The sequence below is a fragment of the Lepidothrix coronata genome, unplaced genomic scaffold (assembly GCF_001604755.1).
Source record: "Lepidothrix coronata isolate B3197 unplaced genomic scaffold, Lepidothrix_coronata-1.0 Scaffold117, whole genome shotgun sequence".
In the NCBI taxonomy this organism is placed as follows: Eukaryota; Metazoa; Chordata; class Aves; order Passeriformes; family Pipridae; genus Lepidothrix; species Lepidothrix coronata.
The window spans coordinates 85,164-107,219 of NW_016690297.1; the positions used below are offsets into that span (position 1 = coordinate 85,164).

The 22,056-nt window shown below is 40.7% G+C and overlaps 1 protein-coding gene across 1 annotated transcript in view; it reads left to right on the forward strand.

Moving 5' to 3' along the window:
- Nucleotides 1-22,056, forward strand: part of FER1L6 (fer-1 like family member 6) — a 62,596-nt gene that overhangs the window by 27,613 nt on the left and 12,927 nt on the right. The window contains exons 18-33 of the mRNA XM_017825217.1: nt 197-383; nt 936-1,060; nt 2,590-2,724; nt 3,264-3,413; nt 6,387-6,497; nt 7,929-8,090; nt 9,204-9,387; nt 9,576-9,760; nt 10,337-10,459; nt 10,591-10,630; nt 12,406-12,518; nt 13,653-13,784; nt 14,788-14,913; nt 15,959-16,086; nt 17,887-18,057; nt 19,220-19,388. Coding sequence (XP_017680706.1) covers nt 197-383; nt 936-1,060; nt 2,590-2,724; nt 3,264-3,413; nt 6,387-6,497; nt 7,929-8,090; nt 9,204-9,387; nt 9,576-9,760; nt 10,337-10,459; nt 10,591-10,630; nt 12,406-12,518; nt 13,653-13,784; nt 14,788-14,913; nt 15,959-16,086; nt 17,887-18,057; nt 19,220-19,388 — 2,241 coding nt within the window. The remainder of the gene's footprint in view (nt 1-196; nt 384-935; nt 1,061-2,589; nt 2,725-3,263; nt 3,414-6,386; nt 6,498-7,928; nt 8,091-9,203; nt 9,388-9,575; nt 9,761-10,336; nt 10,460-10,590; nt 10,631-12,405; nt 12,519-13,652; nt 13,785-14,787; nt 14,914-15,958; nt 16,087-17,886; nt 18,058-19,219; nt 19,389-22,056) is intronic.

Below are 22,056 nucleotides of genomic sequence, written 5' to 3' on the forward strand. Positions count from 1 at the left end.
GAGAAAATTACTTATTCTTCCCTAGGAATTACTGAAGTTTCTTGTGCTAAATGAGTCTCAGGGTTTCTTGCTGTGGAGAAATTCCATTTATCATATCAGCTCAGTGAATGCTCCTTTATTTTACTCTGGCTTGGTAGTACTCAGCATCCAGCCATCTCTTTTGAGCTTGTTGGTGATGGGGGGATTTTTTCTTCAGTTACCAGGCAAGCGCCCTCTGGGCTGGACTGTGCAGGCAAAGGTGGACATCTACCTGTGGCTTGGACCTGCCAGCTATGCCCACAGTGTCATGGAGAATTTGCCTGTAGGATATGAGATTGAATTGCCATCAAACACCAACTCAGGGCACGGTGTGGTGCCCTCACCTGCCTGCCTGATGTATAAAAGTAAGGCACTGTTTCATTTCCATATTAGCAATTAAGAAAAATGTCCCCAAAAGCTCTGATTCAGAGGGTGGCACAACCCCTGTATAAAGTAACTGTTCTAAGATGATGATGACCTAGATTCTTTTCATCACAAAGACTAGTTTAATTGCCAAGTCATTAGTTCTGTCACTGACATTTTGTAGATGTCAGGGAAAGAAAGAATCTGTTCACTTGCAATTTCTGTTTCCTGTCTCGTGGGTCTGTCTCCTTGTGGAGGAAGCATGCCTCAGTTCTCTGATGAAGTTGCTGAATTGAACACTTAGTAGATAAGATAGTGATGAGACATAAAAATTTGCAGTTAACAGCCTTGCAGTAGAGACTGACATCAGTTATTGATTCAGAAGTCTTGTACAACTTCTGAGTGTCTCAGGTGTTTCTTTAGTGAGATAGCACTAGCAACATTTTCCTTTGCCAGACCCTGGTGGGACAGCAGGTGGTGAATCTTCCCTTCCTACCTATGTGCTGCATCATTTCCCTGAAGCTGACATTACTGTTTTCTCTGCAATGATGCAGCCCCACACCTCTTCCAGCTGAGAGCCCACATGTATCAGGCGAGGGGGCTCATTGCTGCTGACAGCACTGGACTTTCCGATCCTTTTGCAAAAGTTACTTTCACATCACGCTGTCAGACCACGAAGGTAAGTTCCAAAGTCTCTTTTATGGGCTGAAAACTCTTTTTTCTTTTTCTCAGTTAAGCTATGAAAAGGAAAAATCTTGGTTTTGCAAGGAGGCACCTAGCAGGAAAAGTTAGATGCTTTCTATTAAAGGGCAGCTCCTGACAGTCCACTGCAATCAAGGCGAAAGTTAACATTACCCTCTACTCTAACATGAGGTGCATTAGTACTAGTTTATTTTAGCTCAGATGCCAGATTCTTGGGCTCTTGTCATTGCTTGTTATAAAGATGAACCCTCATGGTTCTCTTTTCCTATAGTCTATGCTTGCAATGACTGAACATGGTGAAGACCTTTATTGGCTTCCACAGCCATGTGAGTCAGAATGGCTCCTTGTGATGGAATTTGGCAGAGCACACTGGTGGTTTTAGAGTGACAAGGTGGAAATGAGGCAAAAATAGAGAAGTGGGAGATTTTCTGCACTACTTAAATGCTGCAAAAACTTGCCCATAGGCCTCAGGCATCTCCAGGGGACAACTGGCCTCCTCTGGACATTTGATGAAGTCTCTAGAGAGAAGGGGGCACTTCTACGGATCTGCAGCAAGTTCTGTAGCATTTGCCAAAGGGAACAAGAAATAAAAACTTTTCTCTAAGTTGTAGATGCCTGTTTGTGCTGCTTTTCCCTCAAGGTTATGAATCAATTTTTTCCTGTAATGTAATTTTAACTTCTAATAGAAGCCGATGAATGAATCCAATTAAGTTAGTGTTTAGATGCACCAGGTTCTGAAAAGTAGAATTTGGCCCAGGAAAAACAGGGATTTATAGGCACAGAAGAGTTAAGTTTATTCCCTGCCTGTATAAAATATTGTAGCTGATAACTTAAATATTTTTGTAAAAGCATCAGCCAAGTGCCAATAAACTGTAGTTGAGAACCTTATTTCCATTCAAAAGAATGATAGCAAGTTATGAGTCATTTTACAGTTGGCATGTTTTTCCTCTTTAAATGTTATCTTTGTTAAATATTTTTCCTGCCTAGATAGTTAAAACATTACCTATGATGAAAAGCCATAAGCATCCACATAAGCCAAATTACAACGAATTAAAAGCTTTTGATTTATTCTGAGTGATTAATGAAAGCATCTTCTTTTTTTTCCTCCTATAAAGTGTTATGTCATTACATTGAAGCAAAAACGAGATTGAAAAAATGTACTCTGGAGATGTGAAAACTGGCCTCAGTTTAGGGCAAAGGCTTTATTTTAATAGCATTTGGCACGCACCTGTTTTCCTAAACCAACAACTTTCCTCTAATACTGAGGTTTGTCTACACAGACTGATGGTTGTATATTGTTATGCTTGTAAGTCATCTGTGAGGCAAAGAGGTAGGTGAAAGATTCATGTTCTTCTGGCTGGGAATAGCTGCCAAAAGATGTGGTGTCACTGACATGGAATTGTTCAGGCTGTGGGAAAGGATGTAACCAGCAGATCAGCATGTCCTGCTGAAGGACTCCAAACCAGTCAGTCCACAGCTCATTAAACATTTCCTCTCTTCCATTAGATTATTTCACAGACATTATCCCCCACCTGGAACCAGATGCTGCTCTTCAACAGCATTGTGCTCCATGGCGACAGAGAGGAGATCGCTCAGTTCCCACCAGAGATCGTCATCGAGCTGTACGATGACGACGCAGTGGTAAACTCAAAATTCTTCTTAGGGAAAACCTGGTCTCTAACGTCATACTGTCAGGATGAAAGAAAAGCCGAGTCACTGAATAGGGATTAAATGCTGAATGGAGCTCAGTATTACTGTGGTTTGCAGTTTAATATCTGAGAACAGCCCTGAGATTCACTTCATGTGCTTGCAAAGCTGTGGACTTGTATTTTCCCCAAGTGAATCTTGCTCCCAAAGGCTGGCCTACAGAAATCGGAAGCATCTTGCTCCCAACTCCCTTGAACACAATTGTAAATTTTGTATCTAAGTCTGGGTCAAGACAGCTTTATCTCTGACCATGCAGACTCTGACAGTTTTACTGATTGAACTCAGAAACTTTGGATGCTCTGAAGAGGTAGTAAGTACTCAGTGCTTCCATCTTCACAGCTGCTTTGCATTTTACCTTGCCCTTTTCTTCACAAGAAGACTTTTTTCACAAATACTAAGCTCTGCATCATCCTGGCTCCTAGGACAGCTGTGAAATCCAAATGCATTTGACACATGTATTCTCCTTTATTTAGGGTAAGGCAGAGTATATTGGATCTACAGTGGCTGCCCCCGTGGTGAGACTTGCTCATCAAAGCTATGAACCACCTAAACTTTCTTACCACCCAGTGTACTGTGGAAATCTTTCAGGAGGAGATCTTCTTGCTACATTTGAGCTTCTGGAGGTAAACTCGGTGTTCTTGGCCGTTACACTTTTACACTCTGGGCTTGCAAAAGCTGCCATGGCATCAAGGTCCATCACCCTCTTGAATTAATGGGAATTGCAACTGGAGCAGGGTCATTCTGCCGTTGAATCTCATAGTGCCCACACAATCTCTGTTACCCCCTCCACCCTGCCAGGGGCCACTGCCCACGTACACACCACTGCCAGCCCTTCACATGCTCTGAGCCTCCTTTGCTTGTCACTTGCCCTGCCCTAAACTATGCTCTGACCTGAGAAACACCTGAGAAAATCCCACTGCTTGGTCTTTGGAGTAGCACATGGCCCTGACTTTACCAGCCTCAAAGCTCCCAATGCTGCTTTTACCCGTAGGAAGAGGAAGTGGTGAATAATACAGATTTGATTAGGTAGGCTGAGTTTTCAGGTATCCCTACTGTATTAAAAGAAATATTACATGGTTTCCACCTGTAAGACAAAAGGAAAATTCAGCTTACCTCCTGGGCTAGCCTGATAGATACATGACTGGGGTGCATCATGCCTGGGATTTCAGGGAATTTCAATGAAATTTGCAGAGCCACCAGTTAGAGGAAACTTCTATCTTCTGAAAACCTAAAGCTATTTATTCTGAAATCTGAAATGGGAAAAATATGGAACGTTGTGACACATTTTCTAGATATTCCCAATATAAAACAGGCTTTTAAGCATGATGGCTATTTATGTTTGTGGTGAAAGCCTGAAATATGGCACCGTGTAGAGTATTTCCTCATTGTGCTAGGTACCAAGGGGTAGAGACTAGTATCTTAGCCATAATTTTTCCATTTTTAAATTGAATTTCACTTTCACATGAACAAGAGTATTGTATTTTGTTTTGCCATCTTTTGGGACAAAGAAACAGCGCTGTTTTGGGGATATGCTCAAATGTACTCCTAAGAATTCTCTAGAAAATAAAAACTCTAGAGTCTTTTATCTTCACACTCTGCACTTTTTTCTCAGTAACAACACTGCACAGCATCTCACATGGCAGATAATAGCAATATGAACATTAAAGACATTTTCAGGGGAAAAAAACCCATATATATATACACCTGCCAGTTTTCAAAGCTCTCCCAGAGCTGATGTGCTGGTGGCTGCTTCCAAAATCAGTGCATTCCCGATGATGCTCTGTGTGAGGATGGAAACAAAAATCTCTCATTACTGATTTATTGTCATTCTGAATCCATAACATTTCCTGACATACTGTGCTCAGTAACTCTAATCTGTAGGTGATGTTTGGTTCAGCTGAAGGAGCGTTGTGTAAGAAGTGCATGTTCCTTTCTCAAAATGAATGCTGGGTCTTGATGAAGGAATAAAATTATCCTTAGAACAAAGCTTCCGGGCATTTAAGGAAATAGTAGACTAAAAAAATACAGACTAATGAATACTAGGAGTCTTGATTTTGCTCAAAGTGAGCTCAGGATTTACTGATTTTTTAATTTTTTTTTTAATCAAAAAAGCAAAATCCCCATGTAAACACATCTTGTGGATATTTTCTTTTACTGTCATTTGAGTGCTAGATCATTCTTTACCTCTTGTAGTATGCATTTATTAAATTAATTGCTTTGGGTTTTACTGATAAAGGAAAGATCACATATGCATGTGAAATGTTACTGCTAATTATGTAAATACTCACCTATGCTGCAAGTGCTACATTAGTAATTAATTTTCCATTTATCTCCTCATTCACCTACAAGGTACTAGGGAACACATCCTTTCTCCCTTGTGGTAATTAAACTCCCACACGTCCATAGACAGACGACCTAATTAAATGAAGCAGAAGACTTCACAGATCCTTTGAGAGCTGTATCTCACCTGCTTCACCTTTCAACGGTGATGAGTTAGCTTAGGGACACTGATGCACTCCAGAAAACGTGTTTCTGCTTCCCAGGAGCTGCATGGACAGTACACTTTAGGTACTGTGCTTCAAGTGAAAGCTGAGGAGAGCTCTGTCCATAGGTTGTTGTCTGCTGTCACAGCCTTAGCTTCTGACAGGACTCATCATCAGGTGCTAGCTTCAGCTCTTTTATGTAGAAATTTGCTAAATCAGGCCAAGCTTGAGATTTGCCCTGTATGGACTGAGAAGGTCATAATTACACTGCTAAAATCTAGGAAATTATTGGGAAATTAAGCCAAGGAGCTTTCTCAGAGAAAGTGAACCAAGCAGGCAGCAAAGCCTAGAGTACAGCAAGAGGCATAGATGGTCAAGCCTCAAAGCTGCAGTGGAGCCTGCTCTCCTCCCACCCAGCTGGCACAGAGCAGTCGTGTACACCCAGATAAGCTCCTGAACGTGGGACAATCTCATGTGCAATCACACGCAGAGAACATAAGTGCCACCTGCTACAAGATTTTAGAAGCTGTACAGAGAAGACCCAACCCTAATGCTGGAGAGGTGGTTTGCAAGTCCTCCAATGGTGAGAGCATGCAATAACTCAGGACTACTATTCCATAAGAGCTGAAGAGCATTATGTCTCTCTGGCAAATGTGTGGTTTAGCTGATGTGCACTGTCTGTTCAACAGCCCTTTCTAACTAGAATCAGATCTAGAATTTTCCTGTGGAAGTCTTCCAAGCAGTTTTGCTCAGGATTTTTGTTAAATAGAATTGTGATGCTTTCCATTTTTAGTAAATAGAATTACCATGCTTCAGCATATGCATATCTTTAGGGCAGACTATGTCCTGCTAGGACAAAGGAGTCCTTTTTTCAGAAAGGTGTATAAATGCAATCTATTGAATACTGTTTCTGCCAAATATTTTAGCATCACAGCATGAGCAATAGCAATCCAGGTCACATTCCTCTCACAGCACAACTGCTCTGCTCTGCAATGTATTTTATAAAACAGCATTAAATTTGTGTGTTCTATATATGTGTCATTCACAGATACTTCTGATACTGATTTTATTATTCCAAAAACTGGCCTAAGTTATGACTGCTTCATTTTTCAGATTCCTGAATCAGATCCAGACAGACTTCCCCCACTGGATCCACCAGAGGCTGGCCAGATTTTCCCAGTCCCAGCTAACATACGACCTGTTTTAAGCAAATACAGAGTGGAGGTGAGTTACTTTGAACATTTCCATTTGCTAACCTCAGCTCCTTTTATTCTCTTATTGAAATGTAACAGTAAGGGATGATGATTTAAAAATCCTGATCAATAGGAATCACATGAAAATAGCATATAGATCCCAAAATGAATGTGGAAAGCTCAGACCAAATTGTTTGTCTGAGGCTGGGAATGCAAGGCAGCACTTTCACTGAGGTCAGCAAGGGCTCTGTCTTAGTCCTGACCTGCTGGGAAGGGACTGCTCCTGTGGCAGAGCATAGATGATGGACCCCACTCTGTGCAACACAAGGAAGTGTCTATAGGAGATAGAGAGCTTCCTCTTGCAACTAACATCACTGGAGCTGTCCGCTCCAGTGGCATCAGTCACCTCACAGGCTTTTTCTGAGTCCCAGCCTTAAGCCAAACAATGCCTCTGCCTGCCTACAAATGTCCACACCTTCCCTGCCCTTCTCTCTTGAACCATTTGTGTCCAAAGTACCCTTATGTCAGAGAGTAGGGTAATGTGGCAGCTTTTTATATCAATGCAATGCCTAGATCCTGCCCGGCCTCACCACTCACTGTCACTCATCCTACAACCTTATTTGCCCATTTTTCCATGCCAAGTCAGATCCTGCTTGTGTTACCTGATGGTCTTTCCCCAGAAATCCTTTTTTGGAAGCCCAAAGCAATTCCAGCTTTGCATTCAAAGATCCAGCAATGGCCACGTAGCCATTGTCACTACCCAAGTGTGCCCCAGTTTTAATTGGGAACCTCTGGCAACAGAGCAGGATCTCATCAATCCTCATGCTTCTCCAGTGCTCCTTACCACTCTTCATTTCAGTTCATGAGACTCACAGTTTCACTCACCAACCACAACGTAACCATCTCTAACTGTCCCAGCATCTGCTTTAGGGCTTCCCAACATGTGCTGTATAAAGTCCCATTTTACCTGCAGACCCCTGTTCTGCAGAGCCAGTCTCCTTGTCCTCCAGACCAGGAGCACAGTCCTTTAAAGGAAAGCTGCTTGGAGACCTCCTGCCATCCAGTGCAGACCTGAGGGCTAGCTTGGCTGACAAACCTCTGTTAATCACCTCTGCTCCTGTGGGATTTGTTTGCTCCTTCAACAGCTCCAACACTTTAAACAAATCAAGCCCCTGCTGTTCAGATGAAGTCGCCTTGCCGTGCTGAAAAAACACCTTTTGCAAATGTATTATTAGGGCTTGCTGTTGGCCATAACTCCTTGATAACAGTTGGATGTTATTAATTGTTTTAACTTCCATCATGAATTTTGGTGGTTATTGAGTATTAGATTTATGTTGGTTTTCTTTTTTTTCCTGGTAATTGTGCATTCCCAATGGGATATGTGGTTATAGGATCTCAGCAGTGGCTTCCCCAGACTGAGGGGTTTCTGCAGGCTAACAGTGTTTCTCTCTGCATAACACAGGTCCTGTTCTGGGGTGTTCGAGAGCTGAAGAAAGTCCAGCTCCTCTCTGTAGATCGCCCCCAGGTTCTCATCGAATGTGCAGGGAAAGGAGTCAAATCCTCTGTCATACAGAGCTACAAGAAAAATCCCAATTTCACTGGCCTTGCAGACTGGTTTGAAGTGGTGCGTACACCATGCTGCCCCTTGCCTGTCTTGCTCTGGTTAGGCAAGGTGTTAACTATCATTGTCCTTCCTTTCATGTCAAATAATTTCCTCTGTGTCTTGATCAAATACTAAAGGATGTCAGTTCTCATGCAAAAGCTACTGATTTGAAGATGCTTTAAAAGATTTCTGCTAAAACTCTATGACAAAAGAAGATGTTGTTCCTCATATTATGTCCCAAGTAGGCAAGGAAATATGTAGCAATCAGATTTTTACTTACCAACCTATTTTCCAGCTGATAGGTTGGAACTGGTTGACAGTTCAGTTTCCTTTATTTTCTTTCCATTCTTTTAATATCCCTCCCTGTGTTAATGGGCTGTTAAGGGCACTGATCATTTCTGGCTTATTAGCTCTGGACCTTTGCACATTGTCACCCTCGCCTTTTTGAACCAGAAAGTTGTGTATTGCCTGTTGGTTGGGTTATAAGAGCTGGTACTTTCAGTGAACAAAGGTCAGCAACAGAAAAAATTAGTCTGTTCAATTTGCTCTTGTTGCTAGGATCTAGAGAGAGGTTTATTTATAAGAGAAAAGGATATCAAAACAATAACCTTGATACCAAAGTACAGTTTCTACAGTATTTTTAGCATCCATTGTATGTCACAAGTCCAAAGAGCTTGTGGTAGTTCATCCTATAAGGCATGTAACGACTCAGTGTCCACATCTCCTGGTTGGGAAAACTCAGGCACATAGGATTAAGAGCCTTTGCCACAGTAGCAGTGCCATTGAGACTCCCAACTTCCAACAAAGCATTCATTCCTTCTGGATGTTCCTGATTCTCCCAGTTTATTCTAGCAAGAGATGCTTGTATATGACAGCATGGGACCCAACTCAGCAGCACAGTCTGTACAGTCCACTCTGTATTCCTAAGAACAAGGCTTTCTCCAGATTTTGTAGAAAACCACAGATGAAACTATATTGCCTGTGCTGAATGCATTTTGCCTTTTGAGTATGTTAGTAGCTGAAGGGGAGAAGGGAGTCAAGAGTAAAAGCCTCATTGCTGCACACAAGAAATATTCTACACGTGTTCTATATTCTGTAGCAATCCTCATGCTGCTGTCTGTCCCCCTGCACTAGGAGCTGCCTGAAAATGAACTCTTGCATCCACCACTAAGCATCTGTGTTGTCGACTGGAGAGCGTTTGGGAGGAGTACTCTTGTTGGAACACATACCATCAATTGCCTTAAACAATTCCTGTGTAAAACCCCTTTGGATCTTCAGGCTGCACCTAACAGATTAGACATTGCAGAAGTTGAGGAAGGTAAGTTTACATTCTGACCCCAAATAAAAAGGTGAAGGACCTACTTAGCATCTTAACACTCACAAGCATGCTTTATTGTGCTGAGTGTAGGGTCAAACCTTTACCCGCATAGTTATTTGATGATCATCAAATGTTATGATAGCATTGCTGGCAAAAATTTTACCTAACTTGTAAAGGTTTGATTTCAGCTTCACTTGAGTCATCGCAGCCTGCTGAGTTATTCCACGAAGAACCGTTTTTAGCTGATCACATCTACGTAGACGTGGAGCAGGGTAAATGTACAGTCGTAGAGCCAGACCCATCTCTGAGAGCACTTCCTGCCCCTAAACCAGAGCACTCTGCCTCCGAGACAGAGAAAGAGAGGAAAAAGAAGGTGGGTATAGCTGAAGCTGCCACCTAACTTTCTCTTGCAATCTCGCAGACTTTAGCTCTTCCTTATAAAAAGGTAACCTCTTACGGACCTCAGATTTAGAAATTCTGTATATTGATGTTCATGCCCACGCTGCTTTGCTGGCCCTCAAGAGAACTAATTATCAGTGCAGCTTTGATCCCACATAACTTCATTACTTCCATTAATAGACCCTTAAAATGCTTGCAGACTTAAGTGGAGAAACCAATTTGTATCTGAATATTTGCATCCCTTAAAACACCATTATTTATTTATCTATGTAGGTTTGCCTGTTGTATGGATTGCTCCTGTGGCAACATCTCCAATGGTCAAACTTTTGGCATTGTCAGTAAGAAATATAGAGATAGCTTTAATAATACGATGATCATGATGAAGTGTCTTGGAATAAAAGACAGAAACCGTAATTCATATTGCATTTTATTTCGCCCTTGGAGGTTGAAATTTTCTATATATACATCTGTTCATACTTAATGTAATGAATCAGGTGATTAGTTTTGATCAGTTCCAGAGTTCAACAGTGTTTTCTCCATCCTTTGGTAGGGTATGACGAAATCTATCCGACGGTCAACAAAGAGGAGAAAAAGAACAATTGCAGATGAATCAGCTGAAAATGTTATTGACTGGTGGTCAAAATACTATGCTTCTGTGCTCAAAATGCAAAAGGTAAATCACTCAGTATGTTGGAAACTCTCATGGATGAGCAATGTTGTAAATATAGATTTACTGCTGAATGATTCCCTTTCGGTATGACATTCATAATGAGGAGTTTGTCCATCATCTTTTTCTTTTGAAAGGCAAAAGGGATTTTTCCCAGTGAAGGAAAACCCGAGGACAGTGAGTAAATTATTTGCATTTTTCTATTATTTTGTACCACTAATATTTTACTTCTCTACTATTTTACTGACAACAATTAACATCTGGTGACAGGTTACTGCTGGTATAGTGGGCTCTTTCCTCTACAGCTGATCAGATGGTGGGTAGGCAAAAGCTTCACAGTCAGCATTGGGTTAACATGGGTTTCCTGTGATTCAAATCTCATGCACAAAGATTTGCAAAGTCAAAGTCCTAAATGATACAAGGTAGAGATTATCCTAATCTTAGGCTGCATTTGTAGCAGGTTTAGAAAAAGAAGTTCCTCTCAATTTTGAATCCAATTCAGGATCAGTGATGCAGCAACAGCTTCTGCTATCAGACTCATGGTCGTGTGTGTTACTTCCATAACTGAAAAGCTTTATCTAGCTCAGGTTCTAGAAAAGTTTTTTGCATGATAACCTGAAAGAATTGGCCAGAAATAGGCTCTGTGTATGTATGTGTGTATGTCTCCATACATGTATACTCTGTGGCTTAGCAGGTCCTCCCACAATCAAACAGAACTCTGGAAAATTTTATTTTTGGACAAAAATAAAGGCTGGGAAAAAACCAAATATTTACTATTTACACGGAGCTGCTATTCACTAAACTAAGCACCTTCACATGCCAGAGCTGACTGCACTCTACCAGTGACTGAGGTGAATTCTGGTTTAAAGGAGGAGTTGAGGTCGCTCTGGGTGGAAGACATGACCTAAATGTCACATGGTATCATTTTGGAAATAGAGGCTAAAAATACTTCGGTGATCATCAGGGATGCTGAGAGATGAGTTGGAGATCAGTTTCTGAGTGAAGCTCACTTGTCCACATGGAGGAAATATTTAGATAGAAAATGTTCTACAAAGGTGTGATGTTCACTTATGATTAGAAATTTACTTGACATTGTGACATCCACCCACAGGCTATTCAGGCAGTTGTGGCATATTGGTTTGGACTGATGACTTCAGATCTTGTAAATTCTCTTCTGATAGTTTTTTTTATATATTTTCACTGTCATGATAAGAATTATACATATGGGACAGCACTGATATAATGTATATATCTCTAAGTATTTAGTGCTGTCAAACACACATGAATGACTCAAAAAATTAAAGTGAACTCAAAATACAGATTTCAGCCAAAGAACTAAACCATCTCGGTGACATTTCTGAGAGCTCATCCTCTCTTTGTTGGGAAGTTCCCTCTCAGTGTTGAGAATCTGGCTTTAAGCTGGCCAGATACCTCCCCCTGTTTCTCATACTTCTAGGCTTTCACAAGGTGAGATATACCCTATTTTGTGATACCATTAAGCAGAGAAGAACCTGGGTCACCTTGGTATCTGAAGTTGCAGTCAGCCTAAATACTGGTTTTCAGTTCTAAATAAGCCTTAAATTTTACGTGGAAGCTGTTAAGATCTGTTAGTTTGCATTGAGGAGGAGTCAGAAAGACTGAGGTGTTCTGGGAAACGTAGGGAAGGGTGTTCTGGGAAAGAAAAAGGGTGTTCTGGGAAACGTAGAGAAGGAGTGGTACAAGACATCATCATGCTTGCTCCAGCAAGTTCATCTGGTAGCCACAGAGAGGATAAAATGCCACCTCTTGCCTGGGAGGAGCAGTGGTGAAAGAGAGGACCCTATGCCTGACAGTAGATGAATTAATGGAAAAGGAGCAAGGGGGACTCTTTAAAATGTATTTTGCATCCTTATCTGAAGCATTTGATATGCTTTGCTAATTAAAACCTACATGATGTCATTAAATCTCTGTAGATAAGCAGACTTCTGACCACATAGCACTGATCATAGAGGATGAGCCAGACAAAAAGAAGGATAAGACACTGAAAAGGAGACAAAAGAAAACTCCAAACCTAGCAACACTGCAGGTAAGAGAGAAGTCAGGCTAAGAGGTAAGGCTGTTGTTATTCACTGTCTCCCCCAAATTTGACATCAGCAGCTGAGTTTGGCAAACCCTCCTAAAGTTTATTTCAGGCACTTTACAATGACTAAAACACACTAAATGATAGTGAAGTGATAATGCACTTCAGCACATGGGACCCAGAGGAAATCATACATCTCATAGGGTGGATGTGGCCTGCTTGGTCTTAGACATTCAATTTATTGCTATAGACAAACCCAGAGAGACTTCAGTGAAAAATCAGTGTTGTTGTTTGCATGTAAAATACTGAAGTTGGAAATCTCAAATTTCATGTTGGAAGTATTACAGGCTATTAAGAATGACTTAAAAAGGAGTATGGAAAACATTGCTGCAATCGCTACTACATCCTCCCTGATGGGAGATAATATTTAGCTCACAATAAATTTAGTTGGGTAGTGATAGAAGGAATTCAAAGAAAACTATATGGGTCATGCAAAATGACTGGAGAGATGAGAGATTTGAAAAGATTAGGACTCTTTGGATTAGATTGTAGCTGAATAAAGGGGAATTTGAAACTGCAATTTCCATCTTTTAAGAGATGGCAGTAGTATAGACCCTTCTATTTCACACTGAATAACACTTGATAAATTACAGGGGGAGAGTATTGAAAGAAATCATGTTCTTTGAAAAATGATTTGGTCTTTTAAGCTATCCCAAAGCTCTGTCCCCACAGCACTTTGTTATTGTCTGCTTTGCTCTCAAGTTTTGACACGTTAATGTACCAGAATGGGTCAGTACATCAAAGGCACAATGCAGAGAGGAAACAGAAGCAAAAAGCAGCGCATCCACACTGTTTTTCACACCAGGGCTCACAAACATTCATTTTGGCCCCTCTAAAATCACTTCTCCCTGTGGCATTAACATGTCATTTCAATAGTTGTGAAAGACTTTGGTTGAGGAAAAAACTGGTCCTGTTTTAAGTGGGGAATTAACTTTTTTCCTCAAGGACTTCTGCAAAACATCGTTTTTATTAAAATCTGCATTTTGAGTCAAAATGGATTTCTAGTCATTCTGTCATAAAAAAGTGGCTATAAATATATTAACTGCACCACAGAAAGTAAGCATTCTTATGTTTTCAAAGATTTATGAAGGAGACTTGGAGAGTGAATTTAATAACTTTGAGGACTGGATGAAAACTTTCCAGCTTTTAAGAGGAAAATCTAATGACGAAGTTCATGCTGATGCTGAAGACAGAATAATAGGAAAATTTAAGGTAAGCTTTAATATTAATTAAATGGATAATAATTTAGAGACTTTAGGTTTTCATACATATTTCAGGTATACCAGGAATGAAAGAAATAGACATTGACAGTCTGTTGTAAGTAGAATTATGTCTTTTATTAGACCTAGAGTCATGTGTTTTCCTTTTCCATTGTCTGATAGAAAAAAGCAGCCTCCAGCATCAGGTGTTCACTGCTGGTTTGAAATAAGGAATTACAGGGAGTTGGAAATCACAGAAGGGGAAGAAGAAATATATTATGCAGTCCAGCTTTAACTAACACAGCTTTATTACTGTACTGTCAGTTACAGCACCTTATATGCAACTTCGTGTAATTTAAATGGAGGCCCTCACAGCTACAGCCTGAGTCAGGGCACCATCAGGCAATCTGAAATGTTCAGAGCATGAGTAATGCTAATCGGGTTTCAAGCACTTTGTAGTTTAGAGGAACTGATTAAACTCATTGATGTCTCAATTATTTTGCAATGCAAATTTCTGTCCCAATGACTAGTTAGATGCTTTCAGGCAATATGAGGCAGCATGAGTCAATATTGCTTTATATGAGTTATATGGCAGCTGCAAAAATACAGTTAGATTCCTGTCACACTGTTCTGAAACTTACCCGATGGAATTATTAATTTGCAAATATAGAGTTAAGGTCAAAATATTATTTTTAGAATATCAATGACAGGAAAACTGGATTTAGAATGCCTGCAGGTGTTAATTTTAAATAATCAAATAGAAACCTAAGAGCATGCAGGTACTTCCACATCTAAATGTAGTGATGGTACCATGTTATAGAGAAAAGACATTTTAAAAGATGATGTTTAATGCACTGAAGTCTGGATTCCTTGTGAGTTGTACCACAAAATATGTTGTGTATATGTATGTATTGAAGCATAGGCTGCATGAATGATATTTTGTTTAGATTCAAAGAGTTGGTTTTGTATTGCACCTGACCTATTTTTGAGGAAGATAAAAGTCAGTGTATTACCAGGGCTCCTTCTGCATATACCCAAGTCCTGAGGACGGCAGCTTGATGGACAGAGGGCAGCCCCGCATCCTACAAGGGATACCACCAAACCACTCTGTCAAAGTACTCATCAGGGTTTATATTGTGGCAGTAAGTAGACAGATGCTCTTTGAACCTTGAAATAACTTGGATGTTTCTTTTCAGCTCGGTTTACTTTCAGTGTCTTTCCAGTGAAGCTTCTGAAAATCCCCATCCATATGGTATTATTTTTTCTGGTCATATTTCAGACAATGTTTCGTGCTGTAGAAATGGGTGTTCAGGGCAGAAAATTTTCTATATTCCTAATGAGAATTCTGGAGATTTCTGCAAGACCGGAGAATCACTTTAATTGTTCAAACTGAAAGGGCTGGATGCATAACTAATGTAGTATGGACAACCTGTTCCAGCCACGTTGTGCAAATGCAACCAGTTTTAATCAGTAGAGTTGTTTCAAAAAGACACATTTAAACAAAACCTCAGTAAGGACAAAATTAGAGCATATTTTTGGCGGGCTGTGAATTGCACATTATCAAAGTGGTAGATGTTGTGAACAAGTTTTGGGGTCGATAAAGATAGAAATACAGAAGACAAGATGATGAGAGAGCACAGTGTGAGAATAAAAAAGGGTAGAAGGAACTGGTATTTCGGAGAAACAAGAGAGTTGCAGGTAATCTAAGACAGAAAGATGGCATGCAAAGAGACAGTGGCAACAAAACAGAAGACAAGAAAAGAAAGATTGTTTTATTTCATGAATATAAAGATTTAAAGGTCTTTTCCAACCTTAACAATTCTGTGATTCTATGAAGAATTGTTTTGCACTGTTCAAGGACTTGGAACACTATTTTTGGAAAACCTTTCCTGAATCCTACATGCACTTGTGCAGCCAGCTTCTGCCTCAGCATTGTCTCTCCTGCTCATCTTTTTCCATCTTAGTAGTGGGACAGCACTTACCTGCTCCACCTTTGCAAACTGTCTTCTCCTCCAGATCATCTTTTCCAAGTTGCCTGCAAAGCTAAAGGCCAAATTTTGCATTATGTCAGGCAAGAAAAGCCCCTGAGCTTCCAGAACATCCAGGACCAGGCAGGAGACCTAAATTTCCTGTGACCATGCTGCATTTAAGCAAACTTCTTGAGAAAACAGCTTTTCTTCCTAACAGGCATTTAACCTCAGCCCAGCTGATCCAGATGGCAAGTCAGATCCCTATATTGTGCTGAAACTGGGCAACACAGAAATTAAAGACAGGGAAAACTACATCCCCAAGCAGCTAAACCCTGTATTTGGAAGGTCAGTGATGGCTTATTTTCTTATTCGGTGTGATTTGTGCTTTATCACTTGCTACAACTGTTGCTATTGCAATTACAAAGTGTTTGTTATATGCTGATTTCTGCCTGTTTGGATGTTTTGTAATTATGCTGGTTAAAATGTTGAGAATTGTTGTCACATTGTATGACTATAAAATATTTCATTTTCATACCTGTCATAACACATAAAGTAATGCAATCTGTGAGAGGTTTCGCAAAATGATGCATGAGAGGAAACAAAGCAACAACGACATTTTCTGTGCAAAGTAATACAATCATTAAGTTTAAAGTGAAATAAATATCAGAACACCTAAGAGTGATTTCACAATCTTTGTTGCTATTTCAGGTTGAATAGAGTGCCAAATAAATCTTGTAATTTTAGAGCTAGGACAAAAATAAACAGCTTTTTGAACTTGTATGGCCAGGGGCAAGCTGCCATAAACATCCACTTTGTATTATCAATGCTTTATACTTATTTATATTTTTAATGCTAATAGCTGTGATTTTTTTTTCTTGTAAGTTTCACTGTTTTAAGAAGGTTGAAAATGTTTTGAATTGAGGTGCAGTTATTCTGTAAGAACATTAAACCAGAGAAACCACTTTGGACTGAAAGCCTGCTAGGACAGGATCCTCTCTGCAAAAACAGAGACTTAAAGACAAAAGTGTAAGGACAACAGACAAGAAAAGAGTGGTCCTTCCACAGCATGCCATCTCAGTTTCTGTGCCTTAAGCTCTTCCTTAGCAGAGCTTGCAACTGATCCATCATTATGACAAACCACAGCCATTATAGACACATGTAGATGGAATGGGAAATCACCACTGTGTTTGTTTTAGGCAAGGAATGGGCTGTTGATTTGGACTGTTGTCCTTGCTGCTGCTGCCATTGGCAGTACTGGAGTGACTGGACCAGCAACTCCTTCACAGCAGTACTGTCAGTCATAGTAAACACTTCTCATTATCCTAGAAATCCTGGTCAGCAGGACACCACCAACCTCTAGCAATTCCAGACTATCCCCAAAGCTATCTCTCCTCCTAAAAGTGCTCTGCTGTTGCTGCAAAATAGACTTTTACTACCTTGAGAAAAAGAACAAAACTCGTCCTTCAGGACAGGTTTCACCTGTGCTTTGGAGAAATCTGGAGCCAGTGTTGTGCTAATGAGGATGTCCTGTCTTCCACTAATTTGTCAAATCATTTTAAAAATCCATTTTATATTTTAATATTCCCTAAACATCTCAACAGTAATGATTCCTGTCCCTGAAAAGTGCACTGAGTGAAAAAGGAGTTCTGATCTTTGCTTTTTTGAGACTTGTTTAAAACTTTTGTCTAATCATTTTGTTGGGTGCCCCCAGATTCCTATTTTCAATATTTAACCTGCAGCTTTTGGAAGACAATAGAAAAGACTCAGATGAACCTTTTGGGGGTTCTGAAAAGCATGTGAGAACCCTTACATACAGCTTCATAAGCCTTGTAATTTGCAGACTTCTATCTGTATTGGATTCAGGATGAATCATTGCGGTTGATCAGATCCATTCCATTTCTGTCTACTGTCAGAGCGATCTTAGAACTGCACAGGGGATGGTAGAGAAGGAGGAGGAAGAAAACAGTTTTGCACTGTGTGTTTCCAGCATGTTCTAATATTTAATTGAAACAAAAGTACTACCACAAAACCCACTGCTTATTAGAAGTGACACGATTCACACATTGTTTGCACAGCATTCATTAGCTTAGTCTTTTAGGCTTCAAAACTGACTTGACTGCATGTAGGTCTCAATTTTTCCTGTAGATCATTTGAAATCCAAGCTACCTTCCCCAAGGATTCCTTGCTCAGAGTCTTGATCTATGACCATGACTTCGTGGGGACTGATGATCTCATTGGAGAGACTAAAATTGATTTGGAAAATCGTTTCTACAGCAGGCATCGAGCTACCTGTGGGTTACAGAGTCAATATGAAATGTAAGTAATTCTTCAGACAGCAACAGAGCACACAGTGATTGACTTGACTTGAAAGAAAAATTCAAGATGTAGCTAAATATTATGCTTTCTCCAGCACAAAAGTGTCACAGGAGGTATTTTAATTAAAATTCACCACAGAGCTTAGTGATGGCTCTGGGTAGCTTCCAACCTCAATGGGAAATGGATATTTTAAAATTAGCAGCAGTGTTTGTTCAAGGAGTATTTTAGGTAGTAAACAGCTGATGTATAACACACCTGCTTGATAAACTGCCTTGGACAGGCATAAAGGGCAAATAGGAAAAAAAATCTCCCAGAGAATTTATGCCAGGGCTCTACTCTGCTCTCTGTTATTCAGCTGCAACCAGAGTGATTGCAGCAAGGCTGGTGGGACTCATGTGGCACTGGGCAAAGAGGGAGCAAAGTGGGACTGCTGACATGGCCTCTCTAACAGGAGAGAGTCATAGGGTGATGATACTGAGCTCCTGGTCCCTACCATGCAGCTGCACACTCAAGGATGTTGTGCACAAAATTAATTAGTGTGGAGAAAGTCAATCCAAAATAACTCCACTGCCCTGGGGTGGGGCACTAAACTGGCAGATGTGGGTTTGGTGTTCCCCTATGATTGTTTCTCATTTTATCTACAAACAAAGGGTGGAAAATGGAAAAAAGCAATCCAGGAGCACAGACTGAACCACAAAGCTTCCCTTGCCAGCTCATTTCCAGTGTGAGATATTTCTTCATGTGCTCGTTCCATGTCCCAGATAATCTCAGCTTCTCCTCTGCCTCTGGGAGCTGCAGAACACTTCTTGAATGGAGATAGCACATGTAGACTTGAATTCTTTAGGTAGGACATGGATTGAGCTCTGGTCCTTTTCCTCTTGGGAAGCATGCCAATGCCTGGGTTACTTTATCTAAGCTGTGGGTAAGGCTGCCTCAGCTTCCCCTGTGTTTTCAGAGGAGTGGTTGGTACCCAGGACCTGAGCAGACAGAGAGGGTTTCTCAAGAGGTGGTGCTGAACAATTCAAAGGAGAAGTTTGATTGAGTAGATGTCAGGGCCACTGAGCACGAAGCAAATTCTGCATGGAAATTCCTGATTTGTCGGTGCACTTTGCTGAAAGAAAACTTCACCCATCTTTCTTCTCTCTCTGTTCCCTCCTTGCAGAGAAGGGTACAATGCATGGCGAGATGCAACCAAGCCAAGTGAGATCCTCACTAAGCTGTGCAAGGACTACAAAATCAATGGACCCTTCATGAGGCCAGGGGAGATACAAGTAGGAACAAAAGTCTTTAAGGGACAGACAGTCTTCACAGAAGATGAGAATGGTAATGAAGTAGTTTGGCATTCTTCAGTTGCATTGTAGCAGTACTAAGTGCCTGCCCAATCTGTAGCAGGGGCCCTGTTGAGCTATGCATTCCAAAGTCAGATACTGGTGTCTGTGTCTGCTTTGAGACACTCATATAACTGTGGCAGTTAAGCTTGTGTTTATATTAGCTTTTGCTGTACCTTAATTGCAAAGAATCTCTAGAGTTGTTGCTGATGACCTGACATCCTGATGGTGGCTGCAGGGAGATACTTTGGACTAGCTCCTACCTGATCCCAAGGATGGTATGCCCAGGATTAGTTGAAGTACAGGGGACCCTCTTGGAACATGTCTTCTGACTTAATGTTGATCTGAAAGGAGTCCAGCTTGCACACTCTGAGAACCTTCCACACAACATATCAAAGCATGGGAAGTCAGGGAGAGCCTTTCAAAAATGCAATCCCTGTCTAAACTGAAACACTAGAGTAGACAGACCCAAGAATTGCAAAGAAGAGGGAAGAGAAATACAGATTTGAATGGAGTTACCCAAGGTTAGACAAGTCTCTGACCACAGTGGGACTCCAGGCCACTTTACCTGCCAGTCCTACCTTACCTACTTGTCTTTCCTCTTTGTTGGTTTTTCTCCTCTTGGTTATTACCACTCTGACTGCTCTTCTGAAGTACTAACACAGAACTCTGTAAATCCAGGTATCTGTGGGGTCCATGAATCCAGATGGCAGGACAGAACTTACTTTCAGAACTCCCAGATTAAAAAGAGGTCAAAACTACCAGGACCTTGAGTGTTCATATCACATCAGGGTGGAGTGGGAGAGAGTTATCAGAGAAAGGTGTCTCTGCTGATGGAAGGAGGTTGGACAAGGTGGTCTTTAAAGATTCCTTCCAACTGAAACTATTCTATAATTCAGTTTTATACTGAGATTAAGGAAAAGAGGTGTAAGAATGAAGCCTTTTAAGGGGAAAAAGAGGAGCTGGGCTTGGTGAGATAGTAGTGGACACTGGCAGTGTAGGAAAACCTCCACTCCCTTATCTGACCACATTCCTCTTGGCAGCCACAAAATACAGCTCAGGTAGCACTGTTGAAGTGAAAAAAGTTGATCCATTTTTGGTTTCTTGGCCTGAAAGAGATTTTTGACTCCAGTACTGCTGTTTGTTTTCCTCACTAGCAGACAACTGTGTGTGACTCCCAGCAACAGGATCTCTCAATCAAGATTCTGGTTCACTAAAATGAGATTCAGACAAACCGATGTCAGACAAGATGATGGAAATGTGAAGGAAGGAAATATAGAACCAGATGGCTAAGACCAAAGTACTTATGTACACAAGTTTTTCAACATGATATACAGAAATAGTTTATAGCATACAGTCTTTGCATAATTCCTATCCAGATTGCTGTTCTGACAAGTGCATCTGGATCATTATTTCCTGACAGGTTTCTGTGGTGGTCATCATTTGGATCTGTAAAACTAAGAAATACTATGGATTTGAGCTCTAGAGGAGTACTAAAAAAAGGAAGCAATACCATTTCCACTGTACAGGTGGAGAAAATTGTATTTATCCATCCAGCTTTAAATTGCAAGGGAAAGAAGAATTCAGATAAAATAGAATAGTTCAGTTGGAAGAGACATACCACAATCATCTTGTCCAACTACCTGTCCACTACTATCAAGTAGTCTAGGACTACCTGTAGCCCATGGGAAGAAATAGGCATCTTCAGAGGTAAAAACAGTCTTTACAAAGATGTCTTTGAGAGGATATGGGATATCCTCTATAGGACAATGTGTCATTGCTACTGAGGCTGCCTGGCTGATTAGCTCAGGCTGGAGACCTTGCTTTTAGCTGGTTAAAATTAGATGAAACACATTGCACCTCAAGCACATATTGGTGCACGAGGGAACCAAGATTCATAACCTCAGGATCATCTCACTCTTTGAGCCACTAGGAAGGGTTTAATACCTACTGTTTGAATTCCAAATGAGCCTTTTGTCAACTACCAGCAATTTGGAGACAGCAACACCCATAGGAAAAGTGATAACGGTTTGCTGACACAAATAAATCTTAACCTTCTTCTCACTTAGGGACTTCTAATCTAGGAAATATCACTCTTCAAAAGTCTGGGCTTCTTTAGTGTGGAGCCCACACAAAAAGGGAGGAAAGAGAAACTCAAGAGAGCAAAAGGCTTTCTCTTCTTTCTAATATCCACCCTACTTTCAATATTAGCACTAGTCCTTCCTTGAGGTGCCATTCTCTGGGGTCTCTCTTCCAGTGGTCAAGCTGAGCTGGTCAGAAGGTGACATTTGCTTGCCCATGGACTTCAACTTTCTTCCTGTGAGGTGTGATTCAGTTCTCCAGGAGGGTCTTTGCTGTAGCTGTCACAATGTAAAATGAGGTGTAGATAACTGTTAGTGCCTATTTACTGTCAGCTTTGTGAAATCCAAGTCGCCTTCTCTTTCATGAGCTTTAAAAATTTGCAATTTCTTGTAAGAAGGATAATTTACAGGTTGCTTTCATCTTCTTGTTAAGAACTGCTACTGTAATAGTGAAATGATTTGCTATTTTACAGCTAAACTGCTGCTTAAGTGCTAAACTTTTAGTTAGTCTGGTGGGTACCCTTATTTATGAGAACTAAATGCATTTCAAGGCCCTTCTTTATTTAGCTGGAATACATAAAGTCTTTCTG